Raw genomic sequence first — 18,903 nt, 5'->3', positions numbered from 1 at the left:
ATAAATATTATTGAAAAGAGTTTTCCATCAACTCTTTTGATATTTTAAGTAATAATAACCTAATTTATTAGCCCCTATTCAGTAGAATCTTTCCTTCAACAGTTGGAGGATAAGTCTGTTGTTAGTTCCATTTTCTTCCTTGAGATCTTGAAAATTAGGTAAACTAAATGAAAATATTTATGTAATTCTTCCTAAAAGAAGTTAGATAAAAGATATATTCAATATAATTTTTAAGTTTTAATTTTAAAAAGCAATTTGCCTCAAAAATCTCAATTTTTTAGTTGAATAATGTTTTACCTTGCTCAGGTACATCAGCATCACTGTAAGTGTTAATAGACCAGCTTGTAGAAACATGTCCAGTCCACCCAGGGTGCTTGCCTATATCCACTGACCAGCCAAGAGACAACAAAAATTCTAAGAAATGTGGCTGAACATTTTTGGAAGACTCAGCATTCTTCAGAATCTGAAACACAGAAATAATAATGGAAGAAGCCAATTAAATAGAGTTGGATTTAAAAATGAAAAACAATTGACTTTTTAATTGTGTCATTTAATTGAAAAATTACTTTTTAAAAGTGCTTGGTAACTTAAAAGTTAGTGCTAGGTAATAATCAAGTTTTAGTAAAATGGCCCTAAATAACCTTCCTTAGTTCAAAGAGAAGAACAATTGTGAAGTAGCACTATATTCTCATTTTGGAAACCCTTTTCCACAATATTTATACCATGTAAATCATGAGCAACACTAAGATTTTATTTTCTTCCAATTAGCACGCACTTGTTTTTCTCTCTCATCATCCTTCCCCCCTATCTATATCAAGGAAAAAACACAAATCCCTTGTATGTATAATTAAGCCAAACGAATCTCCAAATTGTCCATATTCAAAAATATGTCTCCTTTTACATCAAATGAAAAAGTTGGACATATTTGGTCCCACAGCATTATTTCCTAATTTTTTTTTTTTTTTAAAGAAACAAAAAACAAAAGGAAGGAGAAAAAAGCCAAAAGATGGCAATGCTTTGGGTCATGTTGGAGGGAAAGACAAAAACATTCTCTTTCAGAATCACCAGAGCCAAATTGGAAAACACCTCAAAGACCATGAAGCCCAATTATATATGACCAAGATTTTCTTCTCCAATGAACTCAACAAATGGACATACAGTCCTTTGCTTAAAAGGGTGTAATCTACTATCTCCCAAGATAGCCCATTTCATTTTTGTTATAAAAGTTTTACTTAAATTTCATCTTGAAATGTCTATCCATAAATTCATAATTTTGCCTTCTGGGAAAAATAACTTTTAATACCTTCCTTATTGACAGTTATTCAGGTATTTGAAAACAAGCCATCAATTCCCTCTCTCAAAGCTTCTACGGGGTAAATAGGCTCAGTTTTTTCAATTAATATTCATATGGCACGTGATCTTGAGGACCTCTGCCATCCTGGTTTCCAAATGTTTGCATTATAATTCAAAATCCCATCAACAACATAGTAGAGAACTTGTTTTCTCAGTTTCACCAAACCTGGATTTTATTACCAAATTAAAAAAAAAATTTTTTGTTGTTGCTGCTTTTTTGTTCTTTTAGTCATTGTATTTTCATTTTTCTGATGCTTAGAACATTTGAATGAATTGTTTTTTAAATGTCTGGTAGAATTCACCCATGAACCATGATCCTGGGGATTTTTCCTAGGAAGTTTGTTAACTGTTCAATTTCTTTTTCTAAAATGAGATTATTTAGGCTATTTCCTAATCTGTTAACCTTAGGTAATTTATATTTTTGTAAATATTCACTGATTTTGTTCAGACTGTCAAATTTATTGGCATATAATTGGGAAAAGTATTTCCTAATGACTTCTTTGTTGGTGGTGATTTCACCTTTTTCATTTCTTACTTTTCTTTCTTTTTAATCAAATTAAATTTTAATCAAATTTAAACAAATTAATCAAATCAAATTAATGGCTTATCTATCTTATTGGTTTTTTCATAAAACCAGCTCTTAGATTTATTAGGTCACAAGTTTTTTTGTTTTGTTTTTTTACTTTAATCTTGATTCAATTTTCAGGATTGCTGGTGCTCAAATGGGAATTATAAAATTTGTTCTTTTTCAAGTTTATTTTGTTGCATGCTTAATTCATTGATCTTGACTAGAGAATTTGAGAATCTTGTCAACAATTTCTATTTCTTCTGTCATAAGTTCTCTCTTCATGTTCCTTGATCTCTAGCTCATAGTTTTTGTATAGGCATCTGAATTTCTTGGTTTCTAAGATACAAGAAGAAATGCTGCAGAATTTTAATCTTCAGAGTATTTCAGATAATTTAGTACAACTCCTTCAATTTTAAAGGTGAGGAAGCTAAAGTTCCTAGATATTAAAGGACTTAAAAGCAAACACATAGCAAGTGGTAGAACTAGGACACTTATTCTATCTTCTATTAACCCTGTTCCAATCCATTATTCTTATTAAAACATTCTTTTCACAGTCTAGTCTTCATACTACCATATTAACTAGAAGGATGTTTGTCAATGCTAAACAAGTAAGGAAGGCTATGCTTCAAGAAATCATGTTTTTTTTACTTATCAATAAAATTTTAATTTTACTGATTTTAATTCTTAATTAGTTCCACTTCAAAACTTTTAAAGAACAATGTCACATTTTATTTTTAACAGTACTTATGTAGTCAAGTCATGACAGAAAGGATCATAAGCAATGCCTCCCAAATTTCCAATACATTTCTTCATCACCTTTTTGTCTTGTAATACCTAACTTCCAAGCCCAGACACTTTGATTCCTTCAGTTGTTGATGTTATATTTGCTTATCTATATACATGATGTAGCCATGCACATGTCTTGCACAAAATTAACAGCTTACTAAATATTTGCAATTGAATGTCAACAATTATAAAGTGTAAAAATATCACTATTAGGGTCTTGTAGTTGAATTCTTCCTTATTGATGCTATGACACTATAATAAAATAAGAACAGAATTTATTTAAGTACTTTTGTGAAAGCTAATTTAGTTGTATTTTAAATTTTAATTTACTTGAAGTAAAAGAATGAAAGTAAACAAACCAACTTACTTAAAAAAAATCTCATTAAAAAGATTGTACAGAAGTGAAATTTATCTAACATTTATGAAGCCCCCCCCTATCCATGTTCAAAGTATTTCATTTTCTAAATTGAAAAAAAATCAGATGCCTATTTTAGAATGCAAGCTCATTGATAGCAAGGACTTGATTTCATTTTTGGATTTGAATTCCTAGCACCTAGTACAGAGACTGATAGATGCTTTGAAAAATTTCTGAATTTGAAAAAAAGCTTATTCATATTTATTGTAAATAACCCACTTTTTAACACACAACTTTCATAAGACAGGAAGAAAAAATGAATACTAAAGAGTTTAAAACTTAAAAGCATTAGTCTATATTTTCTTAAAAAATTAAGTATTTGGCAATAAGATTTCACAAATAAATTTTCAAGGGTTGATACAGAAAAAATTTAACATATCCCAGAATACTTACCTCTTGACTTGTTTTCTGATATGCTTTCATATAGAAAATAAAAACTGTATCAAAAGGGCGACATGGTAAAAGATCCAGATAGCCAATGTCATCAAAAAATCCAGATATTGTTGAGTCAAGTGCAATAAGGTGGGGAGGTAGACGACTATTTGCAGGTTCCTTTCCGTCCAAAAACAAATAGAATAAAACAAATTATTTTCAATTTCCATTAACATTTAAGAAATTAGTGTAACATATATTTTAGAATAAATCTCCTTTTAATTCTCAGTTTGAAGACAACAAAATAAAAAAGAATCCTATTAAAAGATAATAACAATAGCTAGTATTTACATAGCACTTTAAGATTTGCAAAGTGCTTCTGAAATATTTTAGCCACACAACTCTCAAAGTCAAGTGCCATTATTTTATTATTATGTATTATGCCATTCTTCACTTTTACAAATCAAGAAATTGAGACAAAGAGTAAGTGACTTGGGGCGGCTAGGTGGCATGATGGATAGAACACTGGCCTTGGAGTCAAGAGGACCTGAGTTCAAATGCAGCTTCAGAAACCTGACACTTACTAGCTGTGTGATTTTGGGCAAGTTACTTAACTCAATTACCTCACCAAAGAGGGGAAAAAAGATTAAGTAATTTTCTCAGGATCAAACAACTATTAACTGCCTGAGGCAGAATGAGTAAACTGCACAGAGACTTAAAAGAGGATAGGTAGATTTACCCATGGTCACACAGGCATTGTTGGATTGGAAGCTTAGTCTTAGGGTTACAATCCAGTACTGCTTCCTTTACACCACCCGACTGACTTTTTTTTTTAGAAAGGCAATTGGGACTAAGTGAATAGTGTCAAGTGCCTGAGGCTACATTTGAACCCAGATCCTCCTGACTCCAGTGCTCCATCCACTGTGCCTTCGAGCTGCCCCATCATCTGACTTTCTAGGCTGAAGAGAAACAGTAAACAATCATCTCTTTGCTGTATACATTAGCTAGAATTCATCTAAAAAAAAAAAAAAAAAAAAAAGCAAAAACAAAAAAACAGTACATCAAACTTATTCTGGTTATCTTTCTTTTTACATTACTTTCTTTTCCATATACAACACTCCCTGACTTCCTATCAATCAAGCATCCCTATTAACAAAGAATCTGAAAGAGAAAAAAGAAAGGAATTCTGTAATGTTCTGTTGTCTCTTCAATTATAATCCTTCTCTGGGAGGAGATCTCTTTTCTGTAAAATCTTTTCCTCTGTGAGCAGGTTTCTTGAGAAGCTTCTGGAGCCTCCAACCAGCCTCTTCTTCTTCTTCTTCCTGAATCCTGGCTCTGAATCTCCTCCAGCTCTTGTCCTTCCCCAATCCAGACTGTTTGTCCAGGCCCAATGTTGTCTTTTATCATCGCAGAGAATGGGCATGTGAGAACTCAGGGGCTTGTGGGAAAATACTTCAACCAATGAACTTGCTCCTCTTAAAGGTGCAAACTCCTTTAAACATGTAAACTCCCCCCCAAAAGTCCAAAGGTGCAAACTCCTTTCAAAGGCCTGAACCAAAGGTGTGAATTCTGAGCTAGAGAATTGTTTAGACAACCTGAGTTATCACCTTGTAATCCTAACAGAGTTCTATAAAATCAACCAAAATATATCAATTCAGTATAATAGCATAGGCCATATATAATGTGGTCTTTAACTTTGACAAAATGACACATTCTCACTCTAAGGTATTATGTCTCCCTTGCGGTATCAGAATATTAGTGGAGCTGCTGAAACTGATCTATCAGAATAGTTATTCAACAAGGAAAAAGATAAAAGGAGACAATTCTACAACACTGACAATACCCCTTTCTTACCTATTTCAGAATAAGTGGAAATGTTTTGGACTAGCTCTACACCCTTTTTAGTTTAATGTTCCAAGGAGGTATAAAATATGAATTCTTTCTGGATATTTCAACTGAGCAGAGATCTTCAAAGTTTAGTAAGAATTCACAGCTTGCTAAGATCAAATGAGATAATACTTGTGAAGTGCTTGGCAATGCCTGGCCCAGAGTGGGCATGTAATAAATGCTTATTACCTTCCCTGTTCTTCCCCTAGTGTCATGGAATATAAATGATAAAAGAGTCCATAAAATGGATCCTCTGTGGATCACTATTCTCCAAATCATCAATTCAAATATGACAACACACAAATCACACTGATCCCTGTTGCTAAATCAGTAACATCTGACTCTTTATAACTCCATTTAGGGTTTTCTTGGCATAGATTTACTGGAAGGGTTTGTCATTTCCTTCTCCATCTCACTTTACAGATGAGGAAACTGAAGCAAACATGTTGAAGTGATTTGCCCAGAATCACAAGTTAGGGAGTGTCTGAGGCCAAATTTGAATTCAGGAAGATGAGTCTTCTTGATTCCAGGTCTGGCCCTCTATCCATTGAAGCACGTAACTGCCCAATTGATCCCTGGAACACTGTGAAATTCACACAAACAAAAAGGTACTCTACATAAACTACATAAAGCAGACAAAAAAAATGTAAACTGCCCAAACCCAGCAACCAGCTGGGTTAAATGAAATGAGCCTAGGACTGAGTCAGTGATAGAGGTATGGATACAGTGAATTTGGAAACTGGGACTGCTTCTAATGATGCTAATCTCTTCAGCACAGCGAAAGTACATCTCTTTAATATCAATATTTCCATAATGCTACCACATTAAAAATCATGGAACATCATACTTGCAGAAAAATCAAAATTATCAGCATCGCTAAGGGTAATGGAACAAGAATGGTACAGTGGACATAAGGATGGATTACAGCATATTACTAGTGATAACATTTAGGTTACCAATTGGATAAAAGGTATCACTGTAAACATATATGAGCACTAAAGGAAATGAGTTGGTCAACAACAAAGAAAGATGAGACAGGCAGCTTGAGAGGTATATAGTTATGCCGCCCTGCACAGACAAGACAAGAATGGAAAGGGTACATAGACTGATAACCTACTTAAATGTCAAATAAGTCCCATAGAAGAAAATAAGAAAAGAGATCTCTTCAAGAACGTCAGAGATATCAAGAGAACATTTCACACAAAAACAAGACATGATAAAAGACAAAGCTAAGGACTTAACAGAGGTGGCAAGAATGTACAAAAGAACTGACAGATCTTAATATCACTGAGAGCCACAATAGTGTGATTACTGATGTAGAGCTATAGATCCTGAAGAATGATGTCAAGTGCACCTTAGGAATAAGGCTAGTGGAGATGACAGAATTTCAGCTGAGCTATTTAAAATTCTAAAAGATGATGCTATTAAAGTACTACACTTAATATATCAGCAACTTTGGAAAACACAATGGGCCACTGCATTAGAAAAGATCACCTTTATGCCTTAATCCTAAAGAAGGGCAATACCAAAGAATGTTCAAATTATCAAACAATTTCACATACCAGAAATATTTTACGATTTAGGCTTCAACAAGACATGAGCCAAGAATTAGCAGAAGAGTAGTCTGGTTTTCAAAGAGGCAGAGGAACTAGAGGCAAAATTACCAACATTTGGTGGATTATGGAGAAAGCAAGGGGGTTATAGAAAACGTCTACTTCTGCTTCATTAACTCCACTAAAGCCAGTGTGGATTATAAGAAAATAGAACAAGTGTTTAAGACTGAAAAAAGAGTGCAACAAAGCTGTATATTGTCCCTTATTTAACTCATATTCACAGGACATCATGCAAAATGGATCAATCAAAAGCCAGAATTATAGTTGCCAGAAGAATATCAACAATCTTACATATGCAGATAATACCACACTGATGGCAAAAAGTGAAGAATTAAGAAGCTTCAAGATGAAGTGAAAGAGAACAATATAAAGACTAGCTTGAAGCTCAACATTAAAAAAAGAAAAACAAAAAACCTAAGATAAGACAAATGGTCCCATTACTTTATGGCAAAAAGAGGGAGATTTTACATTCTTGGGCTCAGAGATCACTGCAGATCTTGTTCTTTGGAAGGGAAGCTATAGCAAACCTAGACAGAATACCAAAAAGAGGAGATTATCACAAAGGTATACTGTAGCTCTGCTGCCAAAAATCTGTATAATCAAAACTACAGTTTTTCCAGTAGTAATGTGACAGACTCTAAAGAAAGCTGAACTCCACAGGATCAACACTCTTGAATTGTGCTGCTAGAGATGATTTTGAGAATTTCTCAGATAATAAGATCAAAGCAGGCAATACTTAAAATTAATTCAGGCTACTCAGTGGAAGGACAAATATTGAAGCTGAAGCTTACATGCTTTGGCCATATAATGAAAAGAAAGAACTCCTTGAAAAAGACCTTGAAGATATTAGGAAAGATTGAAGGCAAAAGGAGGAGGGTATAATAGAGAATGAGATAGTGGCATGGAAACAACGAACAGAGTTCAGACAGACTTCAGGAGAGAGAGTGGAGAATAGAAAAGCTTGATATGCTATGGTCCCTGGGATCACAAAGAATCAAAAACAATTTAATAAATGAAAAAAACACAACTTGCTTTGATTCCGTTGTGTCCAATGGCAAATAAAAGGGTGATAAACTAGATGACAATTTTTGATATAGTCTACAGAAGTGCTTTTGGGCTTCAAGTGACCCACAATACCCTTAAGTGTGGTTCAAACCAGATTAAAATGTAATTGGAAAATATTTAACAAAATGAAAGTGAAAGAAAACATAGGTGTCACATTTTTTTTTTTTTAATTAAATCAGTAAGTGGCCTGCAGGGATATTTATAAATGCATTTGTGGTTCCTGTTCCTATTTAAATTTGATAACACCAAGCCAATATTTTAAATACCAACTTGCATAGGTTGCTTGTAATAGTTGTTGATACTTATATAAAGAGGTTTGTGGGGACAGAAACTAATTATTATGGTACTTAAAAAAAAAAATCTGGCTTTCAATTATCCCAGCAATATTTACCCTTTCATTATTAGAGGTATGTGAGAACCATAAGTATTAGGGAACTCAAAGAAACATATTTGAATATATATGCAAAAAAATCATCATAAGACTGGAAATGAAAATTCCAATTCAGGTATTAAACAAATGCATGAATGCACCTATACAATGAGTCACCTCAGGGCTTCCACACATAAAATGAATCATATGTACAGATAACAAAAATTCCAATGGCCTGAAAGTTTTCCCACTTCACCTTAGAACATTTGAATGAAATCCTATGATAATAAAGAGAAAATAACATTAATTATGGCTTTATATAATACATCAGCTCTGTGTATCATAATTCCTCACACCTCTAGTATCTAACAAAAGTGTACAAGATCACTAGCACATAAGTGTTCCAAAATTACCTTTAATGCCTCTAATGACAAAAACCCAAAGTGTGAAAGAAAAAGACGTGCAGTTTGGAATTCCTGGGCAGGAGGTGGGGGTTTACAGTCAGTAACTGGGTCAGGGAAACTTTTCTTTCGCCATTCTTCTTCACTTTGCTGTTCAATGGATATTTCATAAGTGATCTGCTGGGCCATGCCATTCCTCAGTTTTTCATGTCTCTCTTCTAACTGAAATGCATTAAAGACATTATATTATACATTCAAAATGATATAAGGTCTATAGTCAATATAAAATTAATAATTCTTATTATTTCTGTAATTAAAATTAAATTTAAAAAATTCAAGTAGTAAGTGAAATTCAATAGCACACTATTAAACAAGTATTACAGGAAACTGACATGCACAAGAAATAAACAATAGTTAGGAACTAGTGTCTTACTTCCTCATTTACGATTTCATGCAAGTCAGGAATGCTCAGATCTGCTTTTACAAAAGGAATTTTGTCAACCTCTTCAGGAAATGGTCGATGTTTCACTGTGTATTTAATTCCAACATCATTTTTAGGAAGTGGACGAGGTTCTGGCACAAAAAGCTGTTAAAATGAAGCAAAGCCAATTTATATGGTCTAAGCACTTAGGTATAATACATAATGCAATGCTGAGATCCTACCTTCTATAAAAAACCTTTCTTGATCTCCCCTAATTCTAGAAAGCTCGGATAGACTCTGATGATTATTTTCACTTTATCCTGTATTTAGCTTGTTTATACATAATTATTTGCATGTTGGTTCTTTCATTAGAAAGAACCTACTCTTGAGAGTAGGGACTGCCTACCTCTTCCAGTCTTGCCCTCCCCTGAAAAAACTCTTGAAGAAAAAGGTATAGAACAATAATAAAACATTTGGGAAAGGAATGAAGTAATGAAGACCTTTTATCCCTTAATTAATTTCTTCCTTTTCCCATTAATTCTTGTAACATAAAGCCTAGAAAGATGATCTTAGACAAGATTGAATACTGGAGGTAGGAATGATAGCTGTGATACCAGAAAAGGAGTTATAAAATTAGAAAACAAGACAGGATTTTCTTTTTTTATAAGTGAAGCTTTTGGAGACAAGTTATTTTTGTCTCTCCCACAATTATTTTGCATGGGAGGTTTTTTAAAAAATAGAATCCTATAGGACTTTTGACTCTAATTTGATTAAAGAGTTCTACAATTAAAAAAAATAAAAATAGCATCCTAGGGCTTATTACATTATTATATGAGACTCATAGCAAAACTGTGAAAAAAGTGATACAAATATTACTATTCAAATTTTACATATGAGCAAACGAAGAATCAGAAATTAAATGAATAATGATTGATGATATGATATGAATGATAAATACTTTTATTTTCTAGGAGAAATCAAATAAGAATACTATTAGGTCCAATTGTCCAAAACATTATTATCAAGATAAAAAAGACTTTGGTTTTATATGTCTTTTCTTTTGCTGAAGAATCTTGGGGAAAAAAAAGCTTAACACTAGAGACAATTTTAGTGCTGAGACGTCCAAAGTTTTTAACAAATAAATTAAAGCATCAATTACTGACAACAGTAGTGTTCTATCCTGAAGGTATATGTGTATTTTAATAAAAGCCAAAGCCTTAATCTCAAATATGAAAATCTTGGCAACATGCCGTTGCAAAATTATTTTGGGTCAGAGATATGTCTTACTCCCCTGTAGGTCATACTACACAAGCAAACTTCTATAGGCAAATCTGGACCTCTGAGGAAGTTTTCAGAATATTAAAGGTAGGTGGAATACTATTAAGCAGCAATGCATGTATCAGTAATACAAAGATAGATTGATTCTCTGATGGCACAATCCACACCTAAAATGTCATGAGCATTTCTAGAAGCTGCATTAGCTCTAAGAAAACAAAGATATCATTTACTGATATGGTTCTTTAGTTGTAGGTACTAATTAAGAGACTTAAAAGTGTCACAACAAGGTAGGGAATAAGATGAGACTGTGGGTTGAACAATACACCCAAGGGAATAGTGATAATCTGTCCCATATGATAGAAAACAAATTTCTTACTGAAAAGGAAAAGAAAGTTCAACATGTTAAACTAACTTTTTAGACAAGCAACACTTAGACTTCTTTCTATTTTAATGAAGTCATAGGCTCACAGGATCTTAGAAATAATCTAATTCAGCCCCTTTTCTCATGAGAGATAGCTGATGATGACGCAACAGATAAAGTGTGGATTTGGAGCCAGGAAGACTTGAGTTCAAATGTGACTTCAGATATTTCTAGCTGCCTAGTCCTAGGCAAGTCAGGCTCTCTCTGTCTTAATTTCTATAAAAGTAAAATGCAGATAATGACAGCATCTACTTCACACGATTGTTGTAAGAATAGATAATATTTGTAAAGCACTTAGCATACCCTATCACAAAGCAGAAGTTTAATAAATGTTTGTTCTCCTTCTTCTTAGCATTAATGACAAAGGAAAAACTTGAGAGGAAAAGTGATTTGCCCAAGATCACATAGTTGATAAATAGCAAGTTTTGATTCCAGGCCCATTAATTCCAAATTCAATGTTATTTCCTTTGTACCACAGTGTCTTTTCAACATTACATATTTAGCAATTACATATACAGCCTGTTATCAAATACAAAAAGGTAATAAAGTAATTTCATATAAGGTATAAAAAAATTTTTGTGTACTAATAAGAGTGTATTCTATACAACTTCTAAAACAAATAAGCCAAACATAATAGGGTTCTAAACTTTTTTTTTTTTTTAATTTAATGCTCTCTTCTTCCTCTGAATTTTGATAGATACCTTCTGATTTGCTTTTGCCCCTCTTGGTAAAAGGGAAAGCTGCTGTGCCCAAGCAAGTCTTCCAGACATTCCACGGACCAAAACAGTGACAGATGGGAAAAAGTCATCTGTAAAGAGAAGTTTAGAAAAGACAATTTAGAACTCAGACACAATGTTAATTTTTAAAACAAAATCTTTATAAGCAATAAAAATACTAATAAGTGATAACCTTATCTTCCTGTAATTTATGATTCTGATAGTTATGCCAAAGTAAGTATTTGCTAACCACTAACATCATCCAATTTTTGTATCATTTTAAAGAAAAAATATTGATTCATCTCTGATCCATAGCCAAGTTGTATTACTTCTATTAAATGCACAGTGAATTCTTTTCTTGTTGTCTGGCTATCCTGAGCTTTGTGGGCCTAGTATGGTTTGGATTTGCCTTACTACCATCTATTGCCCATAAAAATCTGTTCTTAGTAAAAAAAAAAAAAAAAAAAAAAAAAAAAAAAAAAAAAAACAGTTATGTTTTTAGTAAATGAACTGATACTAAAGCATGGTTGATTAATTTAATTCATAATATCTGATAACAGCTAAATATGCTCTCCTATTCTGCAGATTCATCACCATTTACACTGTGCTTGATAGCATCACTGATTTTATCTTTCCTCACTGATCTTTTAATATCCCAATAGCCTCTTGTCATTAATGAATAGAATGAAGATATAGATTATTTAGTTAAGGATCTAGGCTGATGTTCAGTTAATGTGACAATAAATTTGTAAGGGAACTTGCTCAAACTGAATAAAATGAAGAGGTTGCATGGTAGCTAGTTTATGAAATTTTAATTTACTTAAGGATCAAGCTCTGATTCCTCAGAGAAAAAATTTAGGAAATCAGTTTTAAATGAAGAAAAGGACATGATCTGGCAGATCAATAGAAGACTTGTACATTCTTTATTTCCTCTCAACATTCTTCAGTACATGATTTCTAGAGAGATTGCAAGCAGATCCCACAAAGACTCAAAGGGATCCAAAATGAATACTTTGCTTACTAGTGAAATGATGTCTCTATTCTCTATCTCTCTATCATACCATGACGTTGGTATTTTCTCCTGTACTGCAATACCCCAACCATTCTGTTTGGCAAGCTGCCAAGTGGTATCTGTCAAAAGCTTGCCTAAGGTCCACATTCTTCTGACATCACTTTTCAAGTGTACTAGGACTCTTCTATAATTCATAAGGGTCTATGCTCACATTTTCCAAATAATCCTTCCAAAGACAGAATATCGTAAAAATCCCTATTAAGTCTTATATATTTAGAATAAAATCCACTTACTCTGTTCATTCCCTAGGGGTTGCTCCAGCATTGCAAGGATGACACTATTATCCAGGACAAAGTATCGGAAACTATGTCTATTTACTGTAGGCAGCCTAGAGCACTTAATCAAAGTAGTTTCATTCACCAGGCTACAAGAAGAGGCAGGACCACTGGGTGAAGGGAATGCACCAAGTAACTGCATGATGCTGGAGAGTACAGGAGAGAATTCAGTTACAATTTCCAAAAGGATGCATTTTTAGCATACTTTAGTCATCAATGTTACCATCTTCATATAGTCATTCTTAGATCCCACTTTAATTAGCTTCTTAACACTATTTACCCTGAATTTCTACAGTACTTCTTAGCACTTTTCATGACTTCCATACTGCATTTTGAATTGTAAATATTTGTATGTGCATATACAAATGCATGTACATATATATTAGGCTATAAATCACTTTAGGAAAGGGATCATATTTTACTTTCAATTTTTTATAGCACCTAACACAGTCACTTATATATATTATGGTTTCAATGACTATGTTAAAATAGAATTGTTTATGCTACAAAATTTGGCATTTGATCATATTTTGTTTTATATTATTCTATGTTTATTTTGTATTGTTTCTCTAGAGAGAATTCTCAGAGAGTTTCTCTGGGAAGCAGAAACTAAATCACTTTTCTCAGTGCATAGTGCTAGTAACACTGAGGTATGAAAAAAAAATCCAACTTGATAATTGATTTAAACTTGCAAAGTCAAATTTAAGAAAAGCATAGAGTACTAGGAAGAACACTGTGCTAGAGAGACATCAAGAGAACTGAGTTTTGTCTCCACTGTACCACTAATTTAGCAAATTATCAAACTTCTCTTGGCCTCAGTGTAGAGCACTGTAACTCTAGAGAAGTATACTTAAAACAAGGTGTTAACTCAGTGGAACTGATTAGATGATGGTTTTCTAGTTCACATATACTTAATACTTAGCATGGAGATGTAATGGTTCTCTAGTTCACACATAATCAGTGTGCTGTAATGTATATAAGGGCTATAGGTATATAAGGTATATAAGGGCTAAGAAGGAAGGATCGGAAGATAAGACATTCTATCTTTGACCAGCCACATGGCCCTTCTGCCTCCTGCACTCCTTCCTGAGACCAGGGACTCAGGCTGATTCTGAGGTCCTCTAGAAAGCTAGCCCAAACATTACACTTCGGTTTTCTCATCTACAAAACAAAAGCAGTTGGTCTAAGTGATATCTAGGGTCCCTTCCACATCTAAAAATCCTTGATTCTAATAAACTTTTCTTTAATATTAGATGTGCAACAGTTCATTCAATTACATCTAGTCAGCTTGAAGACTTATTTTTGCTGAGCTTTCACTAAAGTTTAAATACCTCCTTTTATCTACTATAAAAGTCAACTTTAAGGAGCTTGATCTTATATTAAATAGCAAAGAAATGGAAAAGTAATGTAGCTGTCAGCCTTTGCATTTTTCATTTCTTAATTCAGTGGCACATGGTATATATATCTTGCAAGGTAGAACTAAACTATAAATCTTATTTTCAAGTTGGAGAATACAAAGCATGCAACACTTAGCTATGTCCTACAATGTTTCACATCCAGTGAAAGGATGGGAAAATTTACAATGATCAAACTATTAGAAAAAAGAAAACAAACAAACAAACAAAAAACTATTGGGTCATAATCCCTAACAGCTTCCATACCATGTAAGGGTGGCTTCAGCTGCATCCTTTACCCTCATAGATGCAGGGTTTGGCTCCTTATCTCCTTTGTACTTGACCTCTTGTTCACTACTCCTGGACTTGCTTCCTGAGATACCCAATTCCACAATCTCTAATACCTCTTTTAAACAATCCTAGACAAGAAAAAAAGAAGACTCATTAAATTCTTCATGAGAAATTAAATGTGAATCTTCATTTTCTTAGATGATCAGAGAACGGATGATTACTGAACAGAAATTAAATTCAACTATGATGTTTTGTAATTATGTAGAGTTTAAGGTGAGGATACAAAATGAATAAAGCCAAAAACTACTTTCAATATATTTGTATAAACTTTCTTTTAAAATACTGTGTCTCAACAAAGTATTTTCAACTTTTTTCCCCCTTTTGATCTGATATCTCTTGTGTAGAATGATATATGTGGATACATGTTTAGAAAAATGCCACATGTTTAACTTATACTGGATTACTAGCTGTCTAGGAGAGGGGATGGGGGAAAGGGAGGTAAAAAATTTGGAACACAAAGTTTTGCAAGAGTGAATGTTGAAAATCATCCATACATATGTTTTGAAAATGAAAAGCTTTAATTGAAAAAACAATTATTATTAAAAAAAATAAAATACTATGATTGTCATACAGTTGTTCTAACATTTCTTAAATATGAAATTGTGAGGGACATACCAAAAATTCTGCTGATAATGGGATGAGAGAGATGAGAGATGAGAGGAAGAAAGGGAAAGAGAGAGAGAGAGAAGGAATCACATCATCATACTAAAATGTTAGGTGCTAGGTTATAATGCCTCTCTATTCATCTGCCACTGATTTCACAACCTAGATTTTAATTCACCTACTGAGTTAAGTGATTTGTCATTGATAGAGACTAGTGGCTAACATAACATGAGATTTCTATCTTTATGAAAATAAACTTTAGAGCTTTAAAAAAAAACCAGTGCAAAATTAGGGTGTCCCATATATCCATATATTAACAAATTCATTAATCAATACATTTCTTTGTCCAAACTAATTACAGGTTACACAGTACCTAGCAAGATGTAGCAATCAGGATTAGAGTTACATTGGTAGCCAATACTTAAGTACAACAATTTTTAAAATAGAGAAAGTTATGTTTCAGTTAAGGAATTTCTTGTTTAACATGACCCCAAACTTAGTTCTTCTCTCACCTTTTCATCAAGCATGTCAGGATGTTCTGTCAGCCAGACACAAAGACACTGAAAAGCTGCAACAATCATGGAGTGAAGATCTCTGGAGTGAAGTGGAGCTGGCCGACTACACTGGTACACAATGTAACTACACACAGAACTAATGGCTCTCTTTTGGTCTGCTGAGTCCACTGTCACTTTCACCTAAGAATATTTAGGTTAGGAAGGTAACAATTAATTGACAATGGTTTCTTTGGCAAGTAGCTTGGTTTCAGTGTCATTTAAATATGTTAGGTACTATAGAATACTTTGTTTTTGTACATACATAAGATGAAGAGAAGTCTAAGATATTACTAAAATATACATATGCTACAAGTGGTAGTAATACACTTCACCAATGTGAGGTTATAAACCTTTCAGAACAATTTTTCAGGTCTCTAATGTCCTTGTATATGTAAATGAATAGAAGTAGCCACAAATTCAATTTGCCATGTCTTTATTTTAAGACACTCCTTTGGGGATTCTTGAAGCTGGTCATACCCTCAGTATGGTTATATCCATATATCAAGTCTATTGCCTAAAGCAGAGATGTCAAATCGGAGATAGTAATTAACCAAATTAAAATATGTAGTGATTAGGAAAAGCTGAACAAAATAAAAAAACAAAACACAGATAATGTTAATGTAACATTTTCTGAGTCAATATGCAGCTGTATTGATCTGTTTCTATTTGAATTTGACACCACTGTTATAGAGAGCAAAATTCCTCAGCTTGCAAATTCAAAGGTCTATGAAATCTGGCTTGAGCAAACATTTCCAGATTGTCTCATTTCTCCTCTCCACTTCTTTATGCTCCTCCATCTCTGCTTACTAAATTGTTTCTCTTGTATCAAGGCCCAGCTCAGGTTCTATATGTAGCTCCTCTATGATGCTTTCCCTGACTGCCTTAGCTAGTAGTGATCTCTCCCCCCTCCTTATAGTTCTCATTCTATTATGTCCTTTCCTATGCAAATCAAATCATAACTTGTAATAAAAGTCTGATGTTATTGTGATGTGAAAGTGAACTCTGTACTCTGTATTCTTAAACGCTACACTGGCAGAGTAAATTGGCAAGACCAGAATTTAGAAAGGTTTAGTGAGAGGGATTATTGTCAGAGCTAATGTTTGCTGTCCTAGGGATCACCTAGCCAACTTTGGAGAGGTATCTCAACAAATAAGCTGAAAGTTGATGCATTTTTAGGTCACAGAAATCCTGGAAGGCTATTTACTAATTTACAGAGTAATTATCATCTCTGGGGCAACTAGGTGGCACACAGGTTAGAATATCAGGGGTAGAGACAGGAAGACCAGAGTTCAAATTTGACTACAGATTCTTAATAGCTGTGTGATGCTGTGCAAGTCATTTAATTGTTTGTCTCAGTTCCTCATCTATAAAATAAGCTGGAGAAAGGAATGACAAATCACCCCAGTATCTTTCCCAAGAAAACTCCAATATGGTCATGAAAAGTCACACAAAATTGAAATGAAACAACAACAATAACAAATACCACTGGAAATATGAAATAGCCACACTGACAGAATTATATATTCTTGAAGATTTTCAACATCTGTTTTTTGGTATGTTTCATATTTCCAAGATTTAAATTAGTTCCTAAAAACAAAGACCATGTCATTTTTCAATTTACTATTTTCAGATTCAATCATAGTAATTGACACATAACTAGGTATATAAAAGGCATTAGTTGAATTAAATTTGATGTGTTCTTTAAACATATGTATGTACACATATAAAGATATGTAAATATGTGTGTCATCTTGTTATTTTCATTGGTTCTACTGTAAGAAATGTTTTATAGCTTGCCTTTTACAAAATTTTTAGTTATAGTCTAGGTAAAAATACACCCAACACTTGATCATCCCATATTAATGTATAACAAATAGTTAAAATATAACTATGCTAAGCTAAAACTATAGTCTTTCCTCACCTTTGCCAGTCCAGAAAGAAGCTCTAATGCAGCCAATGATATGCTCATGTCTTGACGCCACTGAGAATTGAGTCTTTGGGTTACAAGGTGAATGCTACGAATCAGGAGTCCAGCAGCTGTATCTGTATTAAGAGCTAGGATATAACCCCAATGCCACATACCACAGGGAGGGAAAACAACTAAGCATTAGTAACAATAAGCAAAGCATTCCCTTAGGCACAAACCAAAGCAGCCACAATAAGCACCTGGACAATGAATTTAGCAATTTACATGTAGGCTGATTAATCAGCACCCCACACTAACAAGTTATTTATTTGAATTCAAGCAGCTTCTAACATCAAAGCAGAATTCTATCAAATTGATATAAGTAGAATTTTAATATTAGAAAAACTTTGAACCTTAAAATATTGTTAGCTAACAGCTCTTAGGTTCCATTTTTAAAAGCATAACGAAAATTTTTATAGGCCTTGCAAGGAAATTTTTTTAATGATCTGAACTATGAAATCTAAGTTTTTAGGGCATCCACATATGATAAAATCACCCTTGGCAGCTACTACCCATTTCCTTTGTATAACCCTTACATTACAATGCAAATATTACATGCAATACCCTTAACTAATTTAAAAAATGTTTCTATTCAGAACTCTGTTCCTGAATGTAAGAAAATTAGCATTCCCAACCCCCTGAGTTTTATTTGACTGTCAATTCTAAAAGTAAAAGAAAGTACTATTTTGGTATTGCAAAATTAGGAGACTATGAAACTAAAGTCATAAATGAAACTTGTGGGACATTATACCTGTCAATCCTATTGGGAAGAGGGCAGTGACAACAGAAAAAGGAATGGTCATTAAAGAGAGACATATATGCAGCACACTAACACAATTTGGATTTCTTAGCGAAACTTTTTGCAACATTACAAGCAGAACTTACTAACAGTTCATCAAAATGCTGAAACAGACTAGTCACTTCACACATGCCTATTGGGACACATACAGTAAAAAAAAAAACAACTGCTTCAATATAAAAAAATGATGTTTATATTCTCTTAAACATTACCTTATTAATCA

The 18,903-nt window shown here is 33.3% G+C and overlaps 1 protein-coding gene across 3 annotated transcripts in view; it reads right to left on the bottom strand.

The window, feature by feature from the left end:
* The window catches only part of RALGAPB (Ral GTPase activating protein non-catalytic subunit beta), an 81,367-nt gene that overhangs the window by 10,113 nt on the left and 52,351 nt on the right, over positions 1-18,903 (bottom strand). For 2 of the 3 annotated variants that reach the window (XM_074292669.1, XM_074292668.1), the window contains exons 16-24: positions 17,837-17,970; positions 15,874-16,056; positions 14,675-14,826; positions 12,972-13,159; positions 11,652-11,758; positions 9,264-9,416; positions 8,843-9,052; positions 3,516-3,674; positions 298-463 (exon numbers count right to left, since the gene is read on the bottom strand). In XM_074292669.1, coding sequence (XP_074148770.1) covers positions 298-463; positions 3,516-3,674; positions 8,843-9,052; positions 9,264-9,416; positions 11,652-11,758; positions 12,972-13,159; positions 14,675-14,826; positions 15,874-16,056; positions 17,837-17,970 — 1,452 coding nt within the window. The remainder of the gene's footprint in view (positions 1-297; positions 464-3,515; positions 3,675-8,842; positions 9,053-9,263; positions 9,417-11,651; positions 11,759-12,971; positions 13,160-14,674; positions 14,827-15,873; positions 16,057-17,836; positions 17,971-18,903) is intronic. The other variant, XM_074292670.1, reaches the window with a different exon arrangement.

This window comes from Sminthopsis crassicaudata, chromosome 2 (assembly GCF_048593235.1).
Source record: "Sminthopsis crassicaudata isolate SCR6 chromosome 2, ASM4859323v1, whole genome shotgun sequence".
NCBI lineage: Eukaryota > Metazoa > Chordata > Mammalia > Dasyuromorphia > Dasyuridae > Sminthopsis > Sminthopsis crassicaudata.
Note: the sequence above shows the minus strand (reverse complement) of the source record. Positions and strands in the feature narration are given on the sequence as shown.